This window comes from Bos mutus, chromosome 4 (assembly GCF_027580195.1).
Source record: "Bos mutus isolate GX-2022 chromosome 4, NWIPB_WYAK_1.1, whole genome shotgun sequence".
Lineage (NCBI taxonomy): Eukaryota > Metazoa > Chordata > Mammalia > Artiodactyla > Bovidae > Bos > Bos mutus.
Window position 1 is genome coordinate 52,263,992 of NC_091620.1, and position 23,953 is coordinate 52,287,944.

At 42.0% G+C, this 23,953-nt stretch overlaps 1 protein-coding gene across 1 annotated transcript in view; it reads left to right on the forward strand.

Annotated features, from left to right (window-relative positions):
- Window positions 1–23,953, forward strand: part of CHN2 (chimerin 2) — a 340,978-nt gene that overhangs the window by 148,499 nt on the left and 168,526 nt on the right. The window contains exon 2 of the mRNA XM_070369480.1: window positions 16,209–16,247. Within this exon, the coding sequence (XP_070225581.1) occupies window positions 16,209–16,247 (39 nt within the window). The remainder of the gene's footprint in view (window positions 1–16,208; window positions 16,248–23,953) is intronic.

The following is a 23,953-nucleotide window of genomic DNA, read 5'->3' on the forward strand; positions in this document are numbered from 1 at the left end:
CTGTATCCTGCCTTTATAGCTCTATCAGTGCCTAGTGCAATATTTTGTGCCAAGTAGTCTGTAAGCTTTAGGTAAATATTTGTTGGATGAGTAAATGAATGCCCAAAAGGGCTTCTGGAGGAAAGCCAGGAAGACATTCCTCTGATGAAAAAAATTTGTAGGGAGGCAGGAGAATGCTGGAAGGGAGGATGTGGGGGGTGAGGATGGTGGGTGGGGAGAGAAGAGAGGCTTCCAGGCTGAATGGAAGTTGTGGGTGTGGAGTTGTCTCTGAAGAAATAGCAGAGGGGGAAACGTGTGAATGTTAAAGGAGGAAATAGTCCACCAGGAAAGCAGCTCCATCATGCTGGGAGGAACTTAAATGTTGTAGAAACTCAGGAAGTAGGGAGAAGGCCCTGGAGGAAAGAGAGACCAGGGACATGGACAAGCGGTAATGACAGTGACATCCAAATTACAGCTTCTTTGTCTTGTATCTCTCATTTCTTCTTTTTTAAATGTTCCACCATGTACTCCTGTTATAAAAAATAGTTCAACTCTTCTTGCAAAACGAAAAACAAAATAGTACATACTATAAAGAAAGCTGAGCACTGAGAATTGATGCTTTTGAACTGTGGTGTTGGAGAAGATTCTTGAGAGTCCCTGGAATGCAAGGAGATTTGACCAGTCAATCTTAAAGGAAATCAGTCCTGAATATTCATCGGAAGGACTGATGCTGAAGCTGAAACTCCAGTACTTTGGCCACCTGATGTGAAGAACCAACTCATTGGGAAAGATTGAAGGCAGGAGGAGAGGAGATGAGGATGAGACGGTTGGTTGGCATCACTGGCATCGATGTCATCACATGGCATCAATGGACGTGAGTTTGAGTAGCTCCAGGAGCTGGTGATGGGCAGGGAAGCCTGGTGTGCTGCAGTCCGTGGGGTCACAAAGAGTCGGACACGACTGAGCAACTGAACTGAACTGAACTGAACATACTAGACACATACATCACATTTTTCTTCTTATGGCTTTAAGTCCCTCTCTCCTACTTCACCAAAAGAGACACGCCCAATAAAGTCAACATAAACAATTCTGTCTGACCACATACACAGAAAGTAACACCAGGACACACTACAAAACAAAGAGGTGTCATCTGCTCTGTGTCCAAAGGTTTCTTCTCCCGGTCTTGTGTGAGGTGAGTAACCATCATTGAACATGCTGTGTGCCAAATCCCAACATAAGTTCAACATATGTCAGGTCTCAGGAGAGATGGTGAACGTTTCTTTATCTCTCCTGATCACGGTCCCCCTTTATTGGAAAAATATTTTCGCCCTCATGTCACTGCCACACCTCTCAAAAAGAGTTGTTCATACTCACAAGTTCAGTTTTCTCAACTTGCATTCACCCCTCATCTTACTTAACTGTGGCTTCTGCCCACAGTCCTCTGCAAGGTCATATAAACTACTTGCTGCTGAAGCAGTGAGTCCTCCTCAGGCTTATCTCATGTGAACAGCTTCTGGTACATTCGACCACTTCTCCTTTTTAAAATCTTTTTTGTTACCTCATCTCATGCTTTCTCTCTTATCTCTTGGGTCTCTACTTACTCTCTTTTTCTTCTCAACCCTTAAATGTTGATGTTCCTGGAGATTTCTGTCAAAGGCCTTGTTGTGTCAACTACTTTGGTGACTGCAGTCGCCATCTGTATGTTGGGGCTTCTGTTTCCAGATCTCTTGGCCAGATCTCTCTTCTGAACTCCAGGCCCCTTAGATAGGCTCACTTGGCTGTCCCATACATGTCTCTTTCCAACAGGGAAAAGCCGTGTGCATCGCCATCTGCCAAACCTGCTTCTCCTCTGGTCTGCCCTATTTCTGCGAATGGCATCACTATCCATCCAGCTCCCTGTGCCAAAAACCATTCATCTTCTTCCATCAGAAGTCACTTTTCCTCCTCTCCTTCTCTGTTTACATCCACTTTATCACCAAGTCCTGTAGATTCTGTCTCCTCAGCATCTTCCAAACCCATTCCATTTTCTCCATCTCCACTGCCATCATTAGAATTCCAACCATTAGTGTCCAGCCTGCTTAGGTTGTGACCCAGCTCCCTGATTGGTCTCCACCCGGCTTACCTCTCTCCCTCTCATCTTCTCTTCCTCCAATTTGACTTCACACTGCAGTTGGAGTGATCTTTCTAAAATACAAACTGGTAGCTGCCTCCTGCTTTCTTATATTTCCCCTTCCTTCTAGAACAAGGGCAAGCCCTTAGCATGATTTTAAAAGCCCTTAATTATCTGGTCCCTGCTTGCCTCTTTAATTTTATCCCCAGCCTCTCTGAAACACACACACACACACGCATGCACGCACGCACGCACGCACATATTCTCTCTGTTTCAGCCAGGAGTCTGAACCACTTCTAGCTCTCAGGGCCATGTTCTGTCTTGCTTCTGGTCTTGACAGGCCACACCTTGGCTAACAGTCGTGATCTATGAGCCCATTTGTTCACAAGGCACTGCTTGCCATGGGTGCTGTTGGTAGATATCTAGGTGATCGCATACCTCTTTGACTAGGCTTAATGTACTAGAAGTTACTTATGATTCTCTCAGTCTTGCTAGGTCTTGCTGTTTGACTCCACTTCTCTAGGAGTCCTGGACAGAGCTGCTCAAAGCCAGATGTAACTGTCCCAGGCCCCATTCAGGCTTCCGAAGTTTTGGAAGTTCTGCTAGATACTCCTCTTATATACTCTCTTGCTGTTGGGTTGCCTCCTTATTTCTTTGTATTCCTGTTGTGAGTCATGAAACAAATCTGCCTTTCACTTAACCAGTGCTTTATTGAGCACCTGCTATATCCTGAGATACCACAGTCAGGGCCATTCTGGTCAGGCCATTCCAGTCATGCTGTTGGTGCCCAGTCAAAGGGATGAGTGAAGGCAGAATGCAACCTGGACTTCCCTTGCCAGGCCTGTGCTCTGACTCAGGGTTCTGTCTCCTGGAGGAAGCCTTTTCTTCACACACAGATGTTGTCCAGTGGCCAAGTCATGCGCCTGCCTGAAATGGGTGCCTTTTAAAAATTCATCAAAGGTGAGGGTAACCCAGGCATCAGAGAACAAGATACATGAGGTTCTTGCTCTCATAAGTAGGTCTGTCTAGCCTGGCCTATACTTTTGTCTCCAAATACAAACAAAGAAATACATAAGCACGTAATTTTTAAAAATCTGATAATAAAGAGGCTCTGCCAAGAGTTAAAAAAAGGCATCCAAGAGACAACTTTGGGTTGAATGGTATAGAAGATGTCCCTGAGGAGCCAGAACATCTAAACTGAGATCCAAATAATAATGAAGCCGGCCATGTGAAAATCAGAGGAAAGAGAATGTATAACATCGCTAAGACTGGAACGATCTGGATGGATATTCAAGGATCAAAAGAGAGGCTGAAACAATAAGGTCCTTCTGTATAGTACAGGGAACTGTTTTCAATATCCTATGGTAAACCTTATTGAAAATGAATATTTTTTTAAAAAGTATATATATATATATATATGAAAAGTATACTTTTAAAAAGTATATATATATGAAAGCATTAGTCACAACTGTGTCTGACTCTTTGGAACCCTATGAACTGTAGCCCACCAGGTTTCTTTGTCCATGGAATTCTGCAGGCACGAATACTGGAGTGGGTAGCCATTCTCTTCTCCAGGGAGTCTTCTGGTCCCAGAGATCAAACCTGGGTCTCCTGCATTGTAGGCAGATTCTTTACCATCTGAGGCACCAGGGAAGCCTATGTATAACTAAATCACTTTGCTGTGCAGCAGTAACTAACACAGCACGGTAAATCAACTATACTTTGATAGAAATGAAAAACAAAAGAAAGGCTGGAGTAGTGGGCAAGAGAGGAGACAGATGAGATGACCAGGGCAAGGGCCAGGGTCCAGATCATGCAGAGCATGAAGCCCTACCTGCCTTGTTCACAGAGGCATGCCCAGGGCTTGTCTCACTGTGTATATTCAATAAATACCTGTTGAAAAGGAGCATCTCCTCCTGCCTCTGCATACGAAGGGGCCCTGAAGCTCCGTGTGGCCCCGGTGCCCTCTAGTGACCACAAACTCCAGCCCAGGGCCCTCAGTGGATGGCTTCATCATCTTCAGAAAATCTCAGCTTAGCCTTGGCCTTGGGGCCCAGCCTGTGGGCCCATCAATAATTTCCAGGATATATCTTATTAACCATTCTCTGCAAGTAGGGCTAAATCAGTTACAAAAATCCCTGAAACGAGAGGAACACATGCACACCAGGCCCTCATTCCTTACCACAGGCAGCATTTTTCAAAGCAAATACATGGATGTCTGATTTCTCTGGGGAATGCAAGGGGCCTGTGCAGGTGACAAGTGTTAGAACACATTTCTGTATATTCCTCAGCCAGTGTGACAGCAAGGAAGCTCCGTAGCAGCCTTGACATCTCAATGTTTCGTGGCAGTTAGGATGCTCTTCAGGTCATCCCACCGCTCAGCCGTGACACCATTGGCTGGAATGGCTTGACAAGACCATGCAGGCTGCATGCTTTGGCCCTTCACACACTTCCCAAGACCCAAGCTTGGGCACTGTGTGTGTCTGTGTGTGAAGGACATGTTGCAACGTGTGCAGAAATATAGCATACTCCTCGGGCTGTGCTTGTTTGCTTTCATTTGGATCCCAACCCATTCTGGGCCCATTAAACTAATCACCCCACAAATTCTGAACTGTCATCTCAGTGTGTAGCTATCCCATGGCTGATTGAAAAACCTGTTCCCACCCAACTCCCTTGGAAAAAGCCCATGAACTGCAGCCCGTTTGCAAATGTGTGCATCCATAAATCAAAAGTGACAGCAGAGACCTGGCTCTTCTGGGCAAGGGGATGGCAGAGGGAGGGACCCAGTTCTTCCACCCTCTACTTCCCAAATGATTCCCCTGATGCAATATAGGCAGCTTTGTCTGACATATTCTGAAGGGTGGGTCATCTCCAACCTCCTTGGTAGATCATTCTTGAAGTCGGTGAACCTTTCACTCCTCTTGTTTTCCAAAGCCCCTGCTTGTGTGTTTCTGAGTCTAGTCATCCTCCACTGAGCCAAGCAAAAGAATCTGGCTCTCCTGGATGTTTACAGGTATTTCCTCTTTAGTTGTCACTTACCCAAGTGTAGCACATGGCATTCTCTAATTTTTCTTCATTAATCAGTCCCCAAATTCCTTTACACTTGCTCCTCAAACCAACGTATTTCTGGAGCTGAAAATGCTTAGAAGAATATAACCTTCCAGCTGCAGTCACCAAAATGTGTGTGTGGTGGGGGGGTAGCAAAAACATGGGGATTAGCGTGTTTTTGTCTTACTCCTCGGCCATATGTTTTCACAGGCTCATTCCCAGGAGCATTCTGTGCAGGTGTTTGCTTCTCCGCAAACACAGTTAATTTCATTTGTATATTTTTCTAATTGAGTCTCTTTTTTTGAGATATATGGATCTCAAAATGAGATATCTCAATATGAGATATATGGATATATGGTTTTTATGTGGATCATATTTGGTTTTTATTGAATTTGTTACACCATTACTTCTGTGTTAGGTTTTGGTTTTCTGGCCTCGACACATATGGGATCTTAGCTCCCCAACCAGGGAGCAAACTGGCACCCCAGTATTGGAAGATGAAGTCTTAACCACTGAACCCCCAGGGAAGTCCCCCCAGTTGAGTCTAAAGGCATCAAAAATTAAATTATATATTGATAACACCAGTGTTTGGTGAGGGTGTGGAGCAGTAGGCATTTTGTCACACATGACCGAGAATTCTGATTGACACACCTTTTTGAAAGCCATTTTCACAATATCTTTGAAAATCAAAAATACACCCTCCAGCCAGAAATTCAACTTTCCAGAATCTAAACTATCCCTATAACCTATCATTGTAGCATTGTTTCAAAACATTGAAAATAATTCAAATATCCATCAGTTGGAAATGTTTACAGAAGTGAATTAAATGCATTTTGGTATTCTGGTACACAGATATAGTGGAAGACCAAGCTACAGCTTTTAAAAAGGAAACCACAATCTATATATACTGACACGGAAAAAAAAAATGCTTAAGAAAGATCAGTAAATGCAAAAACTGATTGCAGGAATACTATATATGATACGCTGCATGCCAGCTGCTTCAGACATGTCCGGCTCTTTGTGACCCTATGGACTGTAGCCCACCGGGCTCCTCTGTCCATGGGATTCCCCAGGCAAGAATACTGGAGTGGCTTGCTCTGCTCTCCTCGAGGAGATCGTCCCAACCCAGGGATCAAACTCGTGTCTCTATGTCTCCTGCATTGCAGGTGGATTCTTTACCCTCTGAGCTACCTGGTAAGCCCATATATGATATGAGACCATTTCTATAAACTCTATTCTAGCCATTTACAGGACAAAATCTGGAAGGATTCACAGAAGTCTATTTATGGTGCTTTTTTTCGGAGGTTAGGAACTTTCTAAAACATTTTTAAAAATTGTTGGAGTTTTTCTGCTTTTCAACATGCTGTGTATTTCAAGAGACATACGAAATTATTTTTTGTCATGCTCTTGATCTAGAAAGATGACTTTTTAAAGGCACTCTTTATTGCCCCTGGCATGTGTTGGTTCCAGAATTCCCCATCTTGCCCCACAGTTCACAATGGCAGTTCTGTCTTTTCAGGGTTTAGTTACTTCGGCACATAAGGTTTTCTTAAGACTGTTTCTATTAACCTGTATCTCCAGGCCCTTTAAACCAACTTTTCCTTCCTTTTTGTTTCATATGTTCTAGTCTTTATAGATTATTTCATTTGTGTAGTGGTCTTACCTATTTTTGTAAGGTTTTGATAGTTTTCTAAGCATCTATATCTTTTCTCTCTTTCCCATCCCTCTTTAATGAGCATATTGTCGACTTGCTTAGAATTCCTCCTTAACATTTATTTCACAGAATTTTTAAGAGAGCCAAGGGAATGGGGCTTAGCCTTTGAGAAGCCCTGATCTCTTTTCTTTTGTCTTCATCCTTAGCTCCTCCTGGACAAATACTGTTCATGCTGCATGTGTTATTATAGGAATTATTTTTTGTTAGGCCTTTTCACTTGTGCTTAATTTATTTAGAGAGCATGTTCAAAAAGAAAAACCACCTAGCAATTATTTCTCATATGTGTTAATTTTTGTACAAGCAATATGAACATAAAATTAGGAAATACAGGTGGACAAAAGAAGAGAAAATTAGAAATCCCCTGTGTTTTCACTACCAGGTGTAGCAACTGTTAACAGTTAGGTTTATAGTCTTATAAATAAAACATTTCTATGTATATAATTGATTTGGCCACCTGATACAAAGAACCAACTCATTGGAAAAGACCCTGATGCTGGGAAAGATTGAAGGTGGGAGGAGAAGGGAACAACAGAAGATGAGATGGTTGGACGGCATCACCAACGCAATGGACATGAGTTTGAGTAAGCTCCAGGAGTTGGTGACGGACAGGGAAGCCTGGCATGCTACAGTCCATGGGGTCGCAAAGAGTCGGACATGACTGAGTGACTGAACTGAACTGATGTCTATAATTACTTATATTTTTCTTAAAGTGGGATATTTATTATTCTGTGACCTCATTTGTTTAGTACATAACATAGCATGAATATTTTTCTGTGTCATTAAGGAAGGATAATAATGTGAGCAAAGATAGAGTTTACTCATTCCAGACAAACCATCCTATCTTTACAACATGCTGTATGTTGGATAGTATTATTACTGTCATTCTATAGTCTGAAAAACTAAAGGACAGAGAGATGAGATAACTTGTTTAAGGTCACACAGCTAGTAAGTAACAGAGTTAGGGTTTTGAACCTTGACTAGCTCTAGAGACCATGCTGTGGACCACAGACCTCTGACCAGCACCATCATTTCATCACTGTGGCATGTGGTAATTTATTTTACTACTCCTTTCTGGGTTATTAGATTCACTGCTGTACCCAGAGCAGCTGGGAACACTTTGTTCATGTATTCTTGTTTGTACACATGTTCAGTTTCTACCTTAGGCTAATTCACATGAATAGAATTGCTGAGTACAAAAGGCTATACAGTTTTTAAAGTTGGATACCTATTTGTCAGAGTTTGTAAGCAATTTGTTTTTTAAGCCTCTCTGACCTTTTGAAAAATTTAACTGTCCATCTGGGTTCAATGAGAGTTTTTTTTCTTAGAACAAGGAATATTTTTGGTTCTACTTCCTCCCTTCTGCATTATATCTATTTCTCTAAAATGTTCAATAAAATGATACCCTTACTCAAAACATGATGGCTTTTGTTTTCAGTACTTCCTGTATCTTGTATCTCCTGGATTTAACTATTAGCTGTGTGCTCAGTTGCTTCAGTGATGTCTGACTCTTTGCAACTCAATGGACTGTAGCCTTCCAGGCTCCTCTGTCCATGGGATTCTCCAGGCAAGAATACTGGAGTGGGTTGCCATCCATTTCCATCTCCAGGGGATCTTCCCAAGCCAGGGATCGAACCTGGGTCTCCAGCATTGCAGGTGGATTTCTTACTGACTGAGCCACAAGGGAAGCCCTATTAGATGGGGTATGTGTATTGATGGAATAATGTCCACAGTTGACTTGATATCAATTTTCTTTTTATTGTTTTTTAGTTTTATTTTATATTGGCATGTAGTTGACTTACAATGTTGTGTTAGTTTCACATGTACAGCAAAGTGATTTAGTTATACAGATACATATATATAAGCTTCACAAGAATTATAGGATCAAATCTGTAATATAATATACTTATATCCATTCTTTTCCAGGTTCTTTTCCCAATTGGTTACTACAGAGTACTGGGTAGAGTTCTCTGTCCTATACTGTCGGTTCTTGCCAGTTATCTATTTTATGTACAGTAGTATGTATATTAATTCATACTATGTATGTTAATTCCAGTATCCTAAAATTTATCCCTCCTCCCTCACCTTTCCCCTCTGTAACCGTAAGTTTGTTTTCTAAGTAAGTCTGTGAGTCTGTTTCTGTTTTGTAAATAAGTGCATTTGTATCATTTTAATAGATTCCACATGTAAGTGATATCATATGATATTTGTCTTTTTCTGTCTGACTCATATGACTGCTTTTCTTTCTATTTTATTTTTTCTTCTGAGATTCACAAGAATTGCAGGATCAAGCCTGTTATATAATTTTTTTTTTTCTTGCTGTCAGTTTATGTAAATTAGGGTGGATTTCCTGGCAAGGATGACAATGTGTCAGAGGCTGGAGGGCAGAGCTCCCTGCTCTAATCCCACCTCTTCCTCTGACTTATTTTATGACCTTGAGAAAGCCACTTCATCATTCTCATTTCGTTTTCCTCATTTGCCAAATGAGGAAGGTGAACTCAATGACCTAGAAAACCTATTCCAGTTTTTTAAAAATATATGGTATCAGGCTATTTAAGAATATGGCAGATTTTTAAAAAATACTGTGTGAAATTGGGGCAAATGTGATGTTGGTGGGACAGTGTTGAAGGCAGCTAAAGATTTGTTTCAACAAATTAAAAATATTTTGTGCCTTGTTGCTTGACAAAAACCTCCTAACTGCACTTTAGTGGCTTGTGAAATGAATCTCTAAGACCAAGGTAATTATAGTTGCTCCACTGAAGCATGACAAATGGCCTCTCACTTTGGATTCTTTTATGAGAAAGAAAAACCTTCCATGACAACAGCACTGGAGCTTAATTACAGCCTCCAGATCTGGGGGCAAGAATACAGATAGTTACTGACTGTAGCCAAGGGAGAGGAGACATGAGCCTGAGTTTACCTGGGAAGAATCAGGACAGGGTGATGTAACCATAACAACACAACAGCATTAGTGGGGCTTCATGGAGAACTTGCTATTTACCAGGCTCTGTCCCAAGAACTTTATATATATTAAATCATTTAATTGTCACAATAAACACAAGCAATCAGTTTTACGGTAGGTATATTTATTTTTTGGTTTAATAAAGATGAGTATTGGAGGCTCTTAAAAGAAGTTGGCTTAAAACTCAACATTCAGCAAACTAAGATCATGGCATCTGGTCCCATCACTTCATGGAAAGTAGATGGGGAAACAGTAGAAACAGTGACAGACTTTATTGTTTTGGGCTCCAAAATCACTGCAGATGGTGACTGCAGCCATGAAATTAAAAGATGCTTGCTCCTTGGAAGAAAAGTTATGACCAACCTAGATAGCATATTCAAAAGCAGAGACCAACAAAGGCCCATCTAGTCCAAGCTATGATTTTTCCAGTAGTCATGTATGGATGTGAGAGTTGGAGTATAGAGAAAGCTGAGCGCCAAAGAATTGATGCTTTTGAATTGTGGTGTTGGAGAAGACTCTTGAGAGTCACTTGGACTGCAAGGAGATCTAACCAGTCCATCCTAAAGGAAATCAGTCCTGAACATTCATTGGAAGGACTGATGCTGAAACTCAAATACTTTGGCCACCTAATGCAAAGAACTGACTCATTTGAAAAGACCCTGATGCTGGGAAAGATTGAAGGCAGGAGGAGAAGGGGATGACAGAGGATGAGATGGTTGGATGGCATCACTGACTCAATGGACATGAGTTTGAGTAAACTCTGGGAGTTAGTTGTGGACAGGAAGGCCTGGCATGCTGCAGTCCATGGGTCACAAAGAGTTGGAAACAACTGAGCGACAGACTGAACTGAAAAGAAGTCGAGTAACCTGCTTCATGTCATTCAGCCAGTAGTTGTCAGAGGTACAGTCTGAGCCCCGAGAATTCCTTCATTTATTTAGCACATGCTTTTTGAATGTCCATTATATGCCATGCAACCTTCTTAAGGGTCAGGCCTAAGTGAATGAGGCAAAATTCCTGCTTGTGTAGAGTTTAGCTAATACTGGGATGAGGCCAGTAATCACAAGCCAACAGATCAATAAATAATTTCTGATGGTAATAAGTGCTATGCAGGAGAGTGGGAGGTGGGAGAAGGCTGTTTTATGTAAGATTGGCAAAGATGACCCCTGGGAGGTGAAATTTCAGTTGAACCCCACAAGATAGAGCAAGTCAGCCATGCAAAAGTCTGTTAGAGGAGAATTTTTACTTGGAGGGCCCACGGGAGCAAAGGCCAGGGGCCTTGCCTTGGCCTGGCTTGTTCTGGGAAAAGAGAAAAGACCAGTATGGTTGGATAATACGTGAAAAGCAGGGAAATGCCTGCGGTGGAGTGAAGAGGAGGGCAGGACTGGAGCCCACAGTATAATGTTTGTATGTATATGTGCTCAGTCACTCAGTCATGACAGACTCTTTGAGAGTCTATGGACTGTATAGCATGCCAGGCTCCTTTGTGGAATTCTCCAGGCAAGAATACTGGAGTAGGTTGCCATGCCCTCCTCCAGGGGATTTTCCTGACCCAGGGATCGAACCCACATCTCCTGTATCTCTTGCATTGCATGCGGATTCTCAACAGCTGAGCCATCACGGAAACCCATAATGTTTGTATTTTATTCCAAATGTAGATGAGAGACAATGGAGGATTTTTAAACAAGGCAGCATTATGATATCCAGTCTCTATGGACAGCTTTCTTCACCTCTATGTGACATTGCCAGCAAGGAGCAATCCAAAAGGGAGTAAGTGTTTATGTGTAGGGAAGGCTAAATGCAAGTTTAAAGGATCAGTACAACTCAGTCGTGTCCGACTCTTTGCCACCCCATGAATTGCAGCACACCAGGCCTCCCTGTCCATCCCCAACTCCCGGAGTTCACTCAAACTCATGTCCATCAAGTCAGTGATGCCATCCAGCCATCTCATCCTCTGTCGTCCCCTTTTCCTCCTGCCCCCAATTCCTCCCATAATCAGAGTCTCTTCCAGTGAGTCAACTCTTCACTTGAAGTGGCCAAAGTACTGGAGTTTCAGCTTTAGCATCATTCCTTCCAAAGAACACCCAGGACTGATCTCCTTTAGAATGGACTGGTTGGATCTCTTTGCAGTAAAAGGGACTCTCAAGAGTCTTCTCCAACATCACAGTTTAAAAGCATCAATTCTTTGGCACTCAGCTTTCTTCACAGTCCAACTTTCACATCCATACATGACTACTGGAAAAACCATAGCCTTGACTAGACGCACCTTTTTAGGCAAAGTAATGTCTCTGCTTTTGAATATGCTATCTAGGTTGGTCATAACTTTCCTTCCAAGGAGTAAACGTCTTTTAATTTCATGGCTGCAGTCACCATCTAAAGTGATCTTGGAGCCCAGAAAAATAAAGTCTGACAGTGTTTCCACTGTTTCCCCATCTATTTGCCATGAAGTGATGGAACCAGATGCCATGATCTTCGTTTTCTGAATGTTGAGCTTTAAGCCAACTTTTTCACTCTCCACTTTCACTTTCATCAAGAGGCTTTTGAGTTCCTCTTCACTTACTGCCATAAGGGTGGTGTCATCTGCATATCTGAGGTTATTGATATTTCTCCCGACAATCTTGATTCCAGCTTGTGCTTCTTCCAGCCCAGCGTTTCTCATGATGTATTCTGCATATAAGTTAAATGAGCAGGGTGACAATATACAGCCTTGACGTACTCCTTTTCCTATTTGGAACCAGTCTGTTGTTCTATGTCCAGTTCTAACTGGTGCTTCCTGACCTGCGTATAGGTTTCTCAAGAGGCAGGTCAGGTGGTCTGGTATTCCCATCTCTTTCAGAATTTTCCACAGTTTATTGTGATCCACACAGTCAAAGGCTTTGGCATAGTCAATAAAGCAGAAATAGATGTTTTTCTGGAACTCTCTTGCTTTTTCCATGATCCAGCGGATGTTGGCAATTTAATCTCTGGTTCCTCTGCCTTTTCTAAAACCAGGTTGAACATCTGGAAGTCCACAGTTCATGTATTGCTGAAGCCTGGCTTGGAGAATTTTGAGCATTACTTTACTAGCGTGTGAGATGAGTGCAATTGTGTGGTAGTTTGAGCATTCTTTGACATTGCCTTTCTTTGGGATTGGAATGAAAACTGACCTTTTCCAGTCCTGTGGCCACTGCTGAGTTTTCCAAATTTGCTGGCATATTGAGTGCAGCATTTTCACAGCATCATCTTTCAGGATTTGAAATAGCTCAACTGGAATTCCATCACCTCCACTAGCTTTGTTCATAGTGATGCTTTCTAAGGCCCACTTGACTTCACAATCCAGGATGTCTGGCTCTAGGTGAGTGATCACACCATCGTGATTATCTGGGTCATGAAGATCTTTTTTGTAGAGTTCTTCTGTGTATTCTCGCCACCTCTTCTTAGTATCTTCTGCTTCTGTTGGGTCCATACCATTTCTGTCCTTTATCGAGCCCATCTTTGCATGAAATATTCCCTTGGTATCTCTAATTTTCTTGAAGTGATCTCTAGTCTTTCCCATTCTGTTGTTTTCTTCTATTTCTTTGCATTGATCACTGAGGAAGGCTTTCTTATCTCTTTTTGCTATTCTTTGGAACTCTTATATCTTTCCTTTTCTCCTTTGCTTTTCACTTCTCTGCTTTTCACAGCTATTGGTAAGGCCTCCCCAGACAGCCATTTTGCTTTTTTGCATTTTCCATGGGGGTGGTCTTGATCCCTGTTTCCTGTACAATGTTACGAACCTCCGTCCATAGTTCATCAGGCACTCTATCTATCAGATCTAGTCCCTTAAATCTATTTCTCACTTCCACTGTATAATCATAAGGGATTTGATTTAGGTCATACCTGAATGGTCTACTGGTTTTCCCTACTTTCTTCAATTTAAGTCTGAATTTGGCAATTAAAGGATAGGAGCTGATATTTCAGGTGAAAATTCTAGGTTTTTCACAGAGCAAGACTGAAATGAGCAGTGAGAGGCCATTTAATCCAGATTTCTAACTTCAGATAAGAAGCCCTTTAGGAGATCCAAGTTGAGTATCTGAAACCTGAATTAAGGAGACTACTTATTTAGAGGAGAACTTCCCTCAGCATGTAGAAAGATACACTTTTCAGTTCTGAATATTCTTGACCACTTCTTGGTCTGGGGGTTCTACTTAGCTTATAGAGTAAATCTCATCTAAAATAATAAAGACGTCTTTGGGTAGACGACATCTCAGGAATTCCTGCTACTATGCAGTCTGGTGTATGTGTATGTGTGTATTGGCTCTATATCTTTGAAAAAGACTTTTGAAGGTGTCATCAGTGTTTTAACATATAGGACCTGGCTTTTCTGGTGAGGTAGTATTGTATGGATGGTTCTAGAATTTTGTTGTAAACTCAGCAATATGATTTATTTTATTTGAGAGTTCTTTATAAACAAACACCATATTAATCCATTAAACTTGGTCTGTGTTACATATAGGATGGGCTTCCCAGGTGGCTCAATGGTAAAGAATCCTCCTGCAATGCAGAAGACACGGATTCAATCCCTGGGTCTACAAGATTCCCTGGAGAAGAAAATGACAACCCACTCCAGTGTTCTTGCCTGAAAAATCCCATGAACAGAGGAGCCAGGAGGGCTACAGTCCATGGGTCTTGAAAGAGTCAGATACGACTTAGCGACTAAGCAACAACAACATATAGGATGAAATTAATTGCTTGTTTAGGTTAAAAGCTCACTATTACATTGTCCACTTTGACTAAAGTATTAGGAGTTTCACTTTTTTTAGCAAACAAAGTTTGCATAACAACATAAACCATTATTAATACGTTGTTTTGTGTGTGTGTCTATGTGGCTGATTATCCATAGAGAGGTTCCTGACTAGGTAAGCCTAACTATCCAGATGTTTTTGTATGAAACTGTCTTAGGAGGTGTTTAGTTGCCTCTGTGATAGGATGGGCTCCAGAGAGTAAGTAATTGTGAAAGAATTTCATTTAAGCTACACAACTGTGATTGAGTAAGATTTGGGGGAATTTCACCACTCCAGTTTCTTTTTATGTATAGTAAGCATATTGGAGAAGGCAATGGCAACCCATTCCAGTACTCTTGCCTGGAAACTCCCATGGATGGAGGAGCCTGGTAGGCTGCAGTCCATGGGGTTGTTAAGAGTCGGACACGACTGAGCGACTTCACTTTCACTTTTCACTTTCATGCATTGGAGAAGGCAATGGCAACCCACTCCAGTGTTCTTGCCTGGAGAATCCCAGGGACGGGGGAGCCTGGTGGGCTGCCGTCTATGGGGTCGCACAGAGTCGCACACAACTGAAGCGACTTAGCAGCAGCAGCAGCAGCAGCAGCAAGCATATTTGTTTTTTAGGAGGGGAAAATTTCTCAAACTGTCTTATTGCATGAGATTAGAAAGTTTCTATTCCTTTTCATAAAATTTTAGTATGTGACAGCAACAGAAGGACAAGGGCACATTAGGCTGGGTGAGTGATGCCGTACACGTGCAAGGTGACAAAAACTGTTCCCTCATTGAAAAGTGCTAAACTAAAAGAACTCTTCAAAGTTCCCCAGCTCAATATTCTGTGAGTCGGGGAATGGATTTTTCCCTCTGGCTGTTTAAGCTGGAGTATGTTTTACCAAGACCTTAGCTATGAGCTCAGGAGGACTCTAATAACTCCATCAGAATTATAAAATCAGCTGTCAGCCTTGGGATTGTTGAGCTGACTGAACAAGCAGATTTTCTCCCATTGTCTGCCTTCTAGTTTGATGAATAACAGTGTCGTCCTCTCCATTTTGTTGCAACTCTTTTCCTCTGACACTTCTGATTGCTGAAAGGTTTTCTGGAAATTTCCTAAGTCACACACTGGAGTAAATTCAAGGACATGATGAGATTCCAATTGAATCATCAGTGTCTCTGCTGTCAGACCTAGTGTTTTAGGAGTTCAGTTGGCTGAGTGGTACAACTTCCCAGATTTAATATTACATACTTGCCACTGTGCATCTTGCCCTCAAGTCTAAATAAATGGGCTAAAGGTCTGATTGGAATCTGTGAGATAAACTATATGTTTATTATGCCAAGTTAAGTAAATACTGTTTGAAAGGATTACTGGAGGGTACAATCAAGTTAATTGCTTTAAAAATCTTTTTTGATTTACTGGGCTCTATGAAAATGGTTAAGCAGTTGATTCGGTCATGGTAAGTGACCTGGACAAAGTGGTGTTGGGTCCACAAGGGTCGCCTTTCCCAATTCCTCCCTCTTGCCTGGAACTGTCCCGTAAATGAGCTGAGAGGACCCTTGGGACTGGAAGGCGAGGACTGCTGACAGTATTGTTCCCCCAGAGAAGACACATGTTGGCAGTTTGACATTCAAGCTGACGGATTGATTTCTTGCTTTTTGTTTTAGATGCTGAAGAATACCAGCCTCCAATATGGAAATCATACTGTGAGTATCTAAAATGAAAATCTCCTCAGAAGTCTTTAGCAGGCCTGCCTTTTGAACAATTTTTGCTGTTGATTTAGTGCACACACAGACTCCCTCATCACAGCCCTGCAAATCCAAATTTCTTTTTCTACTAAGGAGATATATTGGTCAGAGAAAATAGAAAGAGCCCTCTCCCTGGAGAGGACCTATGAGAGCCAGCTGCCATGACTCACTTAGGAATGCTTAGGGAAAAAAAAAAAAAAAGATGGCTATTCTGACTCTGACTTTCTTCAGGGCACTCCTTGTCTCCCTTCCTTTCCTCTTTCCTTCCATCCTTCTTTCCTTTCTTCCTTTTTTTCCACAGCTGGTCATCAAGGGTAAGTATGTTGACTTCCATGAATTATGCTCTTGACTGTTTATCCTATATTAATATCATATGACATTTACCACAAAAAATTAACAGATGGGGAAGAATAATGTTTGGTCACTAACGGTGACTCCTTAGAAACAGGGTTCATTATCTGATCATCAGTCATCAATCTGACTCCCCTCATGAAGGCAGGCACTTGTCATCACCTCAAGCTCATTTTCTCTTTCCTTAGTATCACCCGCCTAAGTAATTCTCCAGTGAGAAAGGGGAGGGGTATGGTGTGGAGAGACCCCAGGAGAATAGGCTCTTGTTCAAGCTTTGCTTCTAGACAATAGTGATAAGGAGAATTATTTCTGTCATTATTGATGTTGCCCTTGTGTCTTCTGTCTGTTGAGACCTGCCATGTACCAGCTACCATGCTAGCTCTGTGCCTGAATTCCCAAATCCCATCTTAGCCCTCAGCAATGGGTACCATTCTTATCCCCATTTCACACACAAAGGAACCACAGATCAAGGAGGTTCAGTAATTTGGCAAAGGTTTTACAGGAAGCATTACTGGGGCATTCAGAGTGGAACCCAGAAACAAACCTGACTCACAGCCTGCAAGTTTTCAGGATTTTTTTCTTTCTATTTAAAATTGATACATAAGGACATAAAGTATATACATACACACAGATGCACACAGCATATACCCGTGTGTGTATGTATCTGTAACAAAAGCAAAACAAAGCTACATAAAAGACAAACATTAGAGAAATACATAAAGCTGAGAGTAAAAATCTCCCATAAACCGCATACCATCCCCACCCCATATTCCACTCCTCCCTTCCAATCACTGACCACTGTCCATTTTGGAAAGCATATCCTTCCAAGTGTTTAAAATACACGTGCCTGATATTAAGGCATTTTTGTGGTTGGTCCCTTCTGTGAAAAATGGGTTTATGCTGTACCCGGTGTCCTTCAACTTGCTTGTTTCACTTCACAATTCGATCTTCCCACGTCAGCATATAGAGAGGCTCCTCGTTCTTTATTACACGAGTCTGTTCTTCCATCTGTGAAATAAAGGGGTTGTGCTGGGTCTCTAAGGGCCCTTCCAATCTAATGTTCTGCATTCTCATCTTCTATTTTAAAAGGCAGTGCTAATGACTAAGTAATTGGATGTTTTTGTTTGTTTGTTTCCTAATGGAGTGTAAAGTGCTCTGACAGTAAATCAACCAAATATCTGTAGTGAGAGGCATTGGGAGGGTCGCATGACTTACTGTTCCTTGCTCACCTTCTTGCACACAGCCTTGCATACGTTAACTACCCAATAAATATTTGTTGAGTGAATGCCACCACAGAGAGCTTTACTGAAGCGAGAAGATAGCACTGGCTCAGAGTCATTTCGCTTTTCCAAGAGACCTTGGGACACCCAGTGCACCTCTTAAAAGCACTTTTATGTTTTAAGGAAGCCCAGAAAAGGTGCTATTTATTACGTGTTCATACTATTAAATTTACCAGAGTGTATTGGTTTTGATTTTTTGGATCTAACCAAGTTGTGTGTGTGTGTGTGTGTGTATACTTTGCACTAGAATCATAAAAATTTAGATACACAGAAGGGACAGTTGAGGCCATTTAATACAAACCTAATGACATATATGAATTTCCTCTTTATTATACTCAGCTAATAGTCATCCAGGCTCTATTTGAGAGTCTCCAGTGATTCAGAGGAGAAGGCAATGGCAACCCACTCCAGTACTCTTGCCTGGAAAATCCCATGGACGGAGGAGCCTGGTAGGCTGCAGTCCATGGTGTCACTAGGAGTCAGACACGACTGAGCAACTTCACTTTCACTTTTCACTTTCATGCATTGGAGAAGGCAATGGCAACCCACTCCAGTGTTCTTGCCTGGAGAATCCCAGGGACGGGGGAGCCTGGTGGGCTGCCATCTATGGGGTCGCACAGAGTCGGACACGACTGAAGTGACTTAGCAGCAGCAGCAGCAGCAGCAGCAGCAGTGATTCAGAACTGCACCCTGCAGTTCTGAGGGGAGGATGCCATCAGCAGGGCCATCCACAACATCAAAAACACAGGTACTACTGAGAATTCTCTTTGGTTGTCCTGAATCCAGTAATTCTTTGAGTTTCGATGTTGGACTACTTATAAGCTCATCTAATACTCATTGCCAACTCATGCTACTCCTTCTTATTGTCAAGTTTATCATCTACTCATTTGGTCTTTCAGCAAACGTACATTATAAGCATTAGGAGAAGCACTAGGAATCAACAGTAGCTAAAAATGTGGTCCATGCTTTCCTCAAATTTACAGCCTAGAAAGAAAGACAGATGTAAACCAATTAATATGCAAATGGACTGAAGCAACAATATACTACTCCTCTCCCTCCTGGGATTACAGAAGACTTTCTAGAAGAGGATAAATCTGCATGTAAGGTCTTAAAAGATAAATAAGAAGAAATTGAGGGCCTTCAAAACTTCATGAGGTCCATGTTAATATACAAATATGCTAAAACAATAGCATTTTCCATATCTGAAAATCCAATTAACCTATCAGAATATGAAATTTGTTTGGTTTTAAATAACTTATTGGTAAACACCAAGTGTTTCTCTTTGGAATACTCACAAACCATCCTTTGAGAGATTAATTTTAGGTGTTGATTCAAACTCATTAACGTATCATTTATGGAGTCTATAATTTTCCATCACACAATTAATTTTTCAACTCCAGCGATTATTTGGTACTTTGAAATTTCTCATACATTTGCTGGATGCTGTTCATTTTTGCCTCATTATAGGACTTGATTTAAAAATTGGTTGTTTACAGTGATTATAGAAGTATATAGGTGTGTCTTTTCTTTCATTCATCACCTATTGTTGGTTTTAATATTGACTTATTTGATACTAGATTCTTATTATGAAGCTTTTGTCCCAATTATAACATTATTCCTAAAGGAAAATGAATCTACTTCATAATGATCCACATTAAGAAGCTGTTTTTAAGTTTTAATGCTAATTGCAATGCTCTTTCATACAAATAACAGAATATTCCACTTAAACACATTGATTGACATAAGCAAAAAGTTGAGAGGCACTGGCTTTAGGCGCGACTTGCTCCAGCAACTCAAAGACATTATTGGAGCCCAGTGCATATATCTTCCTTTCTTGGTCCTGCTTTCCTAGGTTTAGCTCCACGCTTTGTAGGCTTTTCTCTTTTAACCCCCAGAGAGCTACCACATTCTCATCCAAAAGCAACTAGCAAAGAGATAGTCTACTTCAAACAAAAGTATTAGAATTTGTTTCAGTCTGAGTCCCTTTGCTTTCCACCTGAAACTATCACAACATTGTTAATCATCTGTAATCCAATACAAAATTCAGTTTTTTAAAAAAGAGAGACTATTGACACCCAAATTCAGCTTTAGTGTTAGAGGCAATTAAATTTTGTTTGGTAATTGCTTTCCTGGGTATTTGGAGCTTCCCTGGTGGCTCAGAGGGTAAAGCATCTGCCTGCAATGCAGGAAACCCAGGTTCGATTCCTGGGTTGGGAAGATCCCCTGGAGAAGGAAACAGCAACCCACTCCAGTATTCTTGCCTGGAAAATCCCATGGATGGAGAAGCCTGGTAGGCTACAGTCCATGGGGTCACAAAGAGTCGGACACAACTGAGCGACTTCACTCATTGACTCACTCACCATTGTCAATGTGCCCAGGAGAGCAGTGCTTTCTATAAATCATAAAGTAACAAATATTACAAAAAAAATTGTGTCTCAGCCCTATTTGATGTGAGTCCCCAACCCTGGCTACATGACTATGGTCAGAGAGTTGGGGTACACTAACTGCCCTAAACCAATCAGGGCACATGGCTGGAACTCAAGAGGGTTCACTCCTATGTAATCTCCATGACTGGAAACTTTGGAATATGGTTGGAGTGGGAAAGATGGAAATGGATGCCTAGAAGGCAACCAATGCATGTCTGATTTAAAATCAGCTCTCTCGATATTTTATATAAAGTAGATTGCTCATTCGTTCAACAAATGCATATTAAGTCTTTGCCTTAGACAAGACTGTGTGCTTTGATCTATGGGGCCACAAGGATGAAAACTCCATCTTGACTCAAAGAACAATGATGCTACATGCTTAAGTTCTTGCCTTTTCTGCTCCCCCATTTTTCTTAGAAGCTAATGCTCTTACTTCCATAAGAATAATCTTGCCTCAAAGTATCGTCTATCTACATGTAGTCCTTCATACTCAATACCATACCCCAAAACATTGGCGAAGTTACTGAGAAATATTTGGTTTCAATTAAAAAAAAAAAAAAGACTATTTTCAAGTTTAATTTAAAAATAAAATAAAGCCACATTCTAAATTTTCAGCCAGAACTGTATGAAGTGCATGCCCTAAGCAGACGAGTTTAAAAGCCCACCACCATGGGTATATTCTGAAAGATTTTATTGTTTAAGAGGCCAAGTGCCAATTAGGCAGCAGATGCCATGGCCAGCAGCTCTCCCCAGAGACTCCCCTGGGCAGCAAGTAAGGCAGTCACAGCTTGTGCCTGTTTTTCTAAAGAGAAGTGTAGAACCTCCAAATTCTGGTCCACAGACCCCCTGCATGAGAATTACCTGAGGAAAGTAGTTATAATAACTATTCCTCAGCCTGACCCCAGATTTCTGAATCAGAAGAGTGGAGAATCTGCAATTTATCACACTCCACAGGTGCTTCTCATGCACTTAGGCCTGAGACCCCCTGATTCAAGTCTCCACAGCTTCATCCTCAGATTTTTCAGTGTGCCATGGACAAGAGGAGAAAACTTCATCCCAAGCAAGACTGGACATTCGTTAGCAAGACAAAGCCTGCACACAGCAGTCTGGAGGTGGGGTTGAACCAAGAGGCCATCGAAGCCCCCACCATTGGTTACTCATATCCATGAGTTCTTTCCTACGAATACTGGGAAGTCATCGGCGAACAGGGTGGCACTGGCTCAGTGTCACAGCCAAGTGTCCAGGTTTGGCTCCTGGGTCCACATGCCTTCTTAAAGGACTTGAGGCTGTTAGAGGACATTGCTGCAGGGTCTGTTAAGAGCTGATGGGTCTGGACTGGGCTTCACATCACCCAGGCCATGGTTTTCACTTGGCATCCATGGGAAGATTGTGTTACCAGAGGATGAGCCAAGTTTTTTTTTTTTTAATTATTAATTTTTGGCTGCACTGGGTCTTCATTGCTTCACGCAGTTTTCTCTAGTTGTGGCAAGTGGGGGCTACTCTCTAGCTGCAGTGTGTGGGCTTGTCATGGAGGTGGCTTCTCTTGCTACAGATCACAACCTCTAGAGTTGTGGCACATGGGCTTAGTTGCCCCACGGCATCTGGAATTTTCCTGGACTGAGGATCAAACCTGTGTCCCTTGCATTGGCCAGGCAGATTCTTAACCACAGGACTACCAAGGGAGTCCTTTTTTCTTCAGTTTTCTTACTGAAGAAAAAAGGTTCTCTCAGTGAACTCTTGATTTCTCAAACTGCTTCAGATTTCTTGGGGAGCAGGGATTCCTCTTCTCTATCCCCAAGTTTCCTAGTGACCATCCCCTCACCCCAGTCAAATAGCCTATTCCAGTGCTCAGGGTTCTCTTCTGTGTGTAAGGGCCCATGGCGGGGAAGAGCCTGGGACTGATCTGAAACATTGCTGTAGAAGCAGATTCCATCTTCTTGCCCCTTAGTACACAAAATCACCCAAGAAGTGACATTTATTACTGCATTCTGCTTGTGACGTGTGTTTGTTCAACAACAACAAAAAATTCAAGAAACTACATTTTCAAGATTACGTGACATGTTTCAGTTACATTAAATGGGCCTCACGGATATTTGTTTTGTTACAGCCAGTCTTGAGAAGAAGGGACAGGGACTGAAGCTAAGATAGAGTCTAAGGCCCTATTTTTTTTTTTCTATGGCTGCCATTGCAATTGGTTGTCATCTAATTATCTTTATAGAGACATAGAATCCAGATGGCTAACAGGCTTTGTCAGTTTCTGTTGCTTAGAACAGCACCAAGTAGATCTTGTAGCTCACTGAGAAATGGTGATTGATTTCTGATGTGTGCAGCCCAGGGACCAGCAAGGAGAGGTGGCATCTCTGGCTTGAGGAGTTTTCAGGGACCCCCCTCAAAGTTACTCCTGGCTGGAGTAGGACAAACGGCTGTTTCCATTTGTAAGACTGGTGAACAACCACACTTCTCTTTACTCAGAGAATCCCTAGAGTATACAGCTATAGGCTGTAGTTTGTTGACACAGGAGAGGAACTGTCCCTTACATTTCCTCTCCTGTAACCTCTATAACTGTTAATAGCATCTCAATCTTTCCATCTTTCCAGGCCCTTTCCTCCATTCCATTTGCAATCAAACCCTGCCAATCCTCCTCGGCAATCAACTCCCTTCTCATCTGCATTTCCACCAGTGTTGTCCTGACTTACACTTTCAAGATCTCCTTTACATACAATGAAAATACTCTTTTGTTTCCCTGGGCTTCCCACATGGCATTGGGGTAAAGCATCCACCTGCCATTGCAAGAGATGCAAGAGACGTGGGTTTGATCACTGGGTCGGGAAGATCCCCTGGAGTAGGAAATGGCAACCCACTCCATTATCCTAGCCTGGAGAGCCTGGTGGGCTACAGTCCATGGGGTCACAAAGAGTCAGACATGACTGAGCAACTAACACTCTCACTTTCACTTTACATGTGCCAAACCCGGTTCAAAGCACTGAGAATCCCACTGTGGACAGTCCCTGCCCCCAAAGAGCTTATACTTTAGTTAAGGGAGACAGCACTCAAAGTAGACAAATACACTGTGTTGATGGTGATGAGTACCGTGAAGAAACATGAAATGGTGTAAAAGGGAGCAGAGTGGGATGATGATGTGGAATTTTATCCAAGCTGAGCACGTCAGGGAAGACCTGAATGAAGGAGTGGGGAGGGAGCCATCTAAACATCTTGGGAAAAGGCAGTCCAGGTGGATGGAGTAGCAAGTGCAAAGGCCCTGAGGCACAGAAAAACAAACCAGGGCTTTGGAGTCAAAAGGATCCATTTTAGCTTGATGCCCTGGGGCAGATATTTCCCTTCTAGGCACTTATTTCTTCATATAAAATTGAGAATGATAATGATATGTTCTTTCTTCTGAGCTCTTGAGAGGATTCAATAAAACATTGTTCCTGGCATGTAACAGGCACTTGATATGCTGGTTCCCTTCTCTTCTCCCTTCCCCTCCATTCATCGCTAAAGCCTCCAGGTAATGCTGACTGTGGTATCTGTTTTATAGCCGGTGTTCAAATGTTTGCTGATATGAATTACAAAGGTACACATAGCTAAAAATGCTTCTCTCTTATAA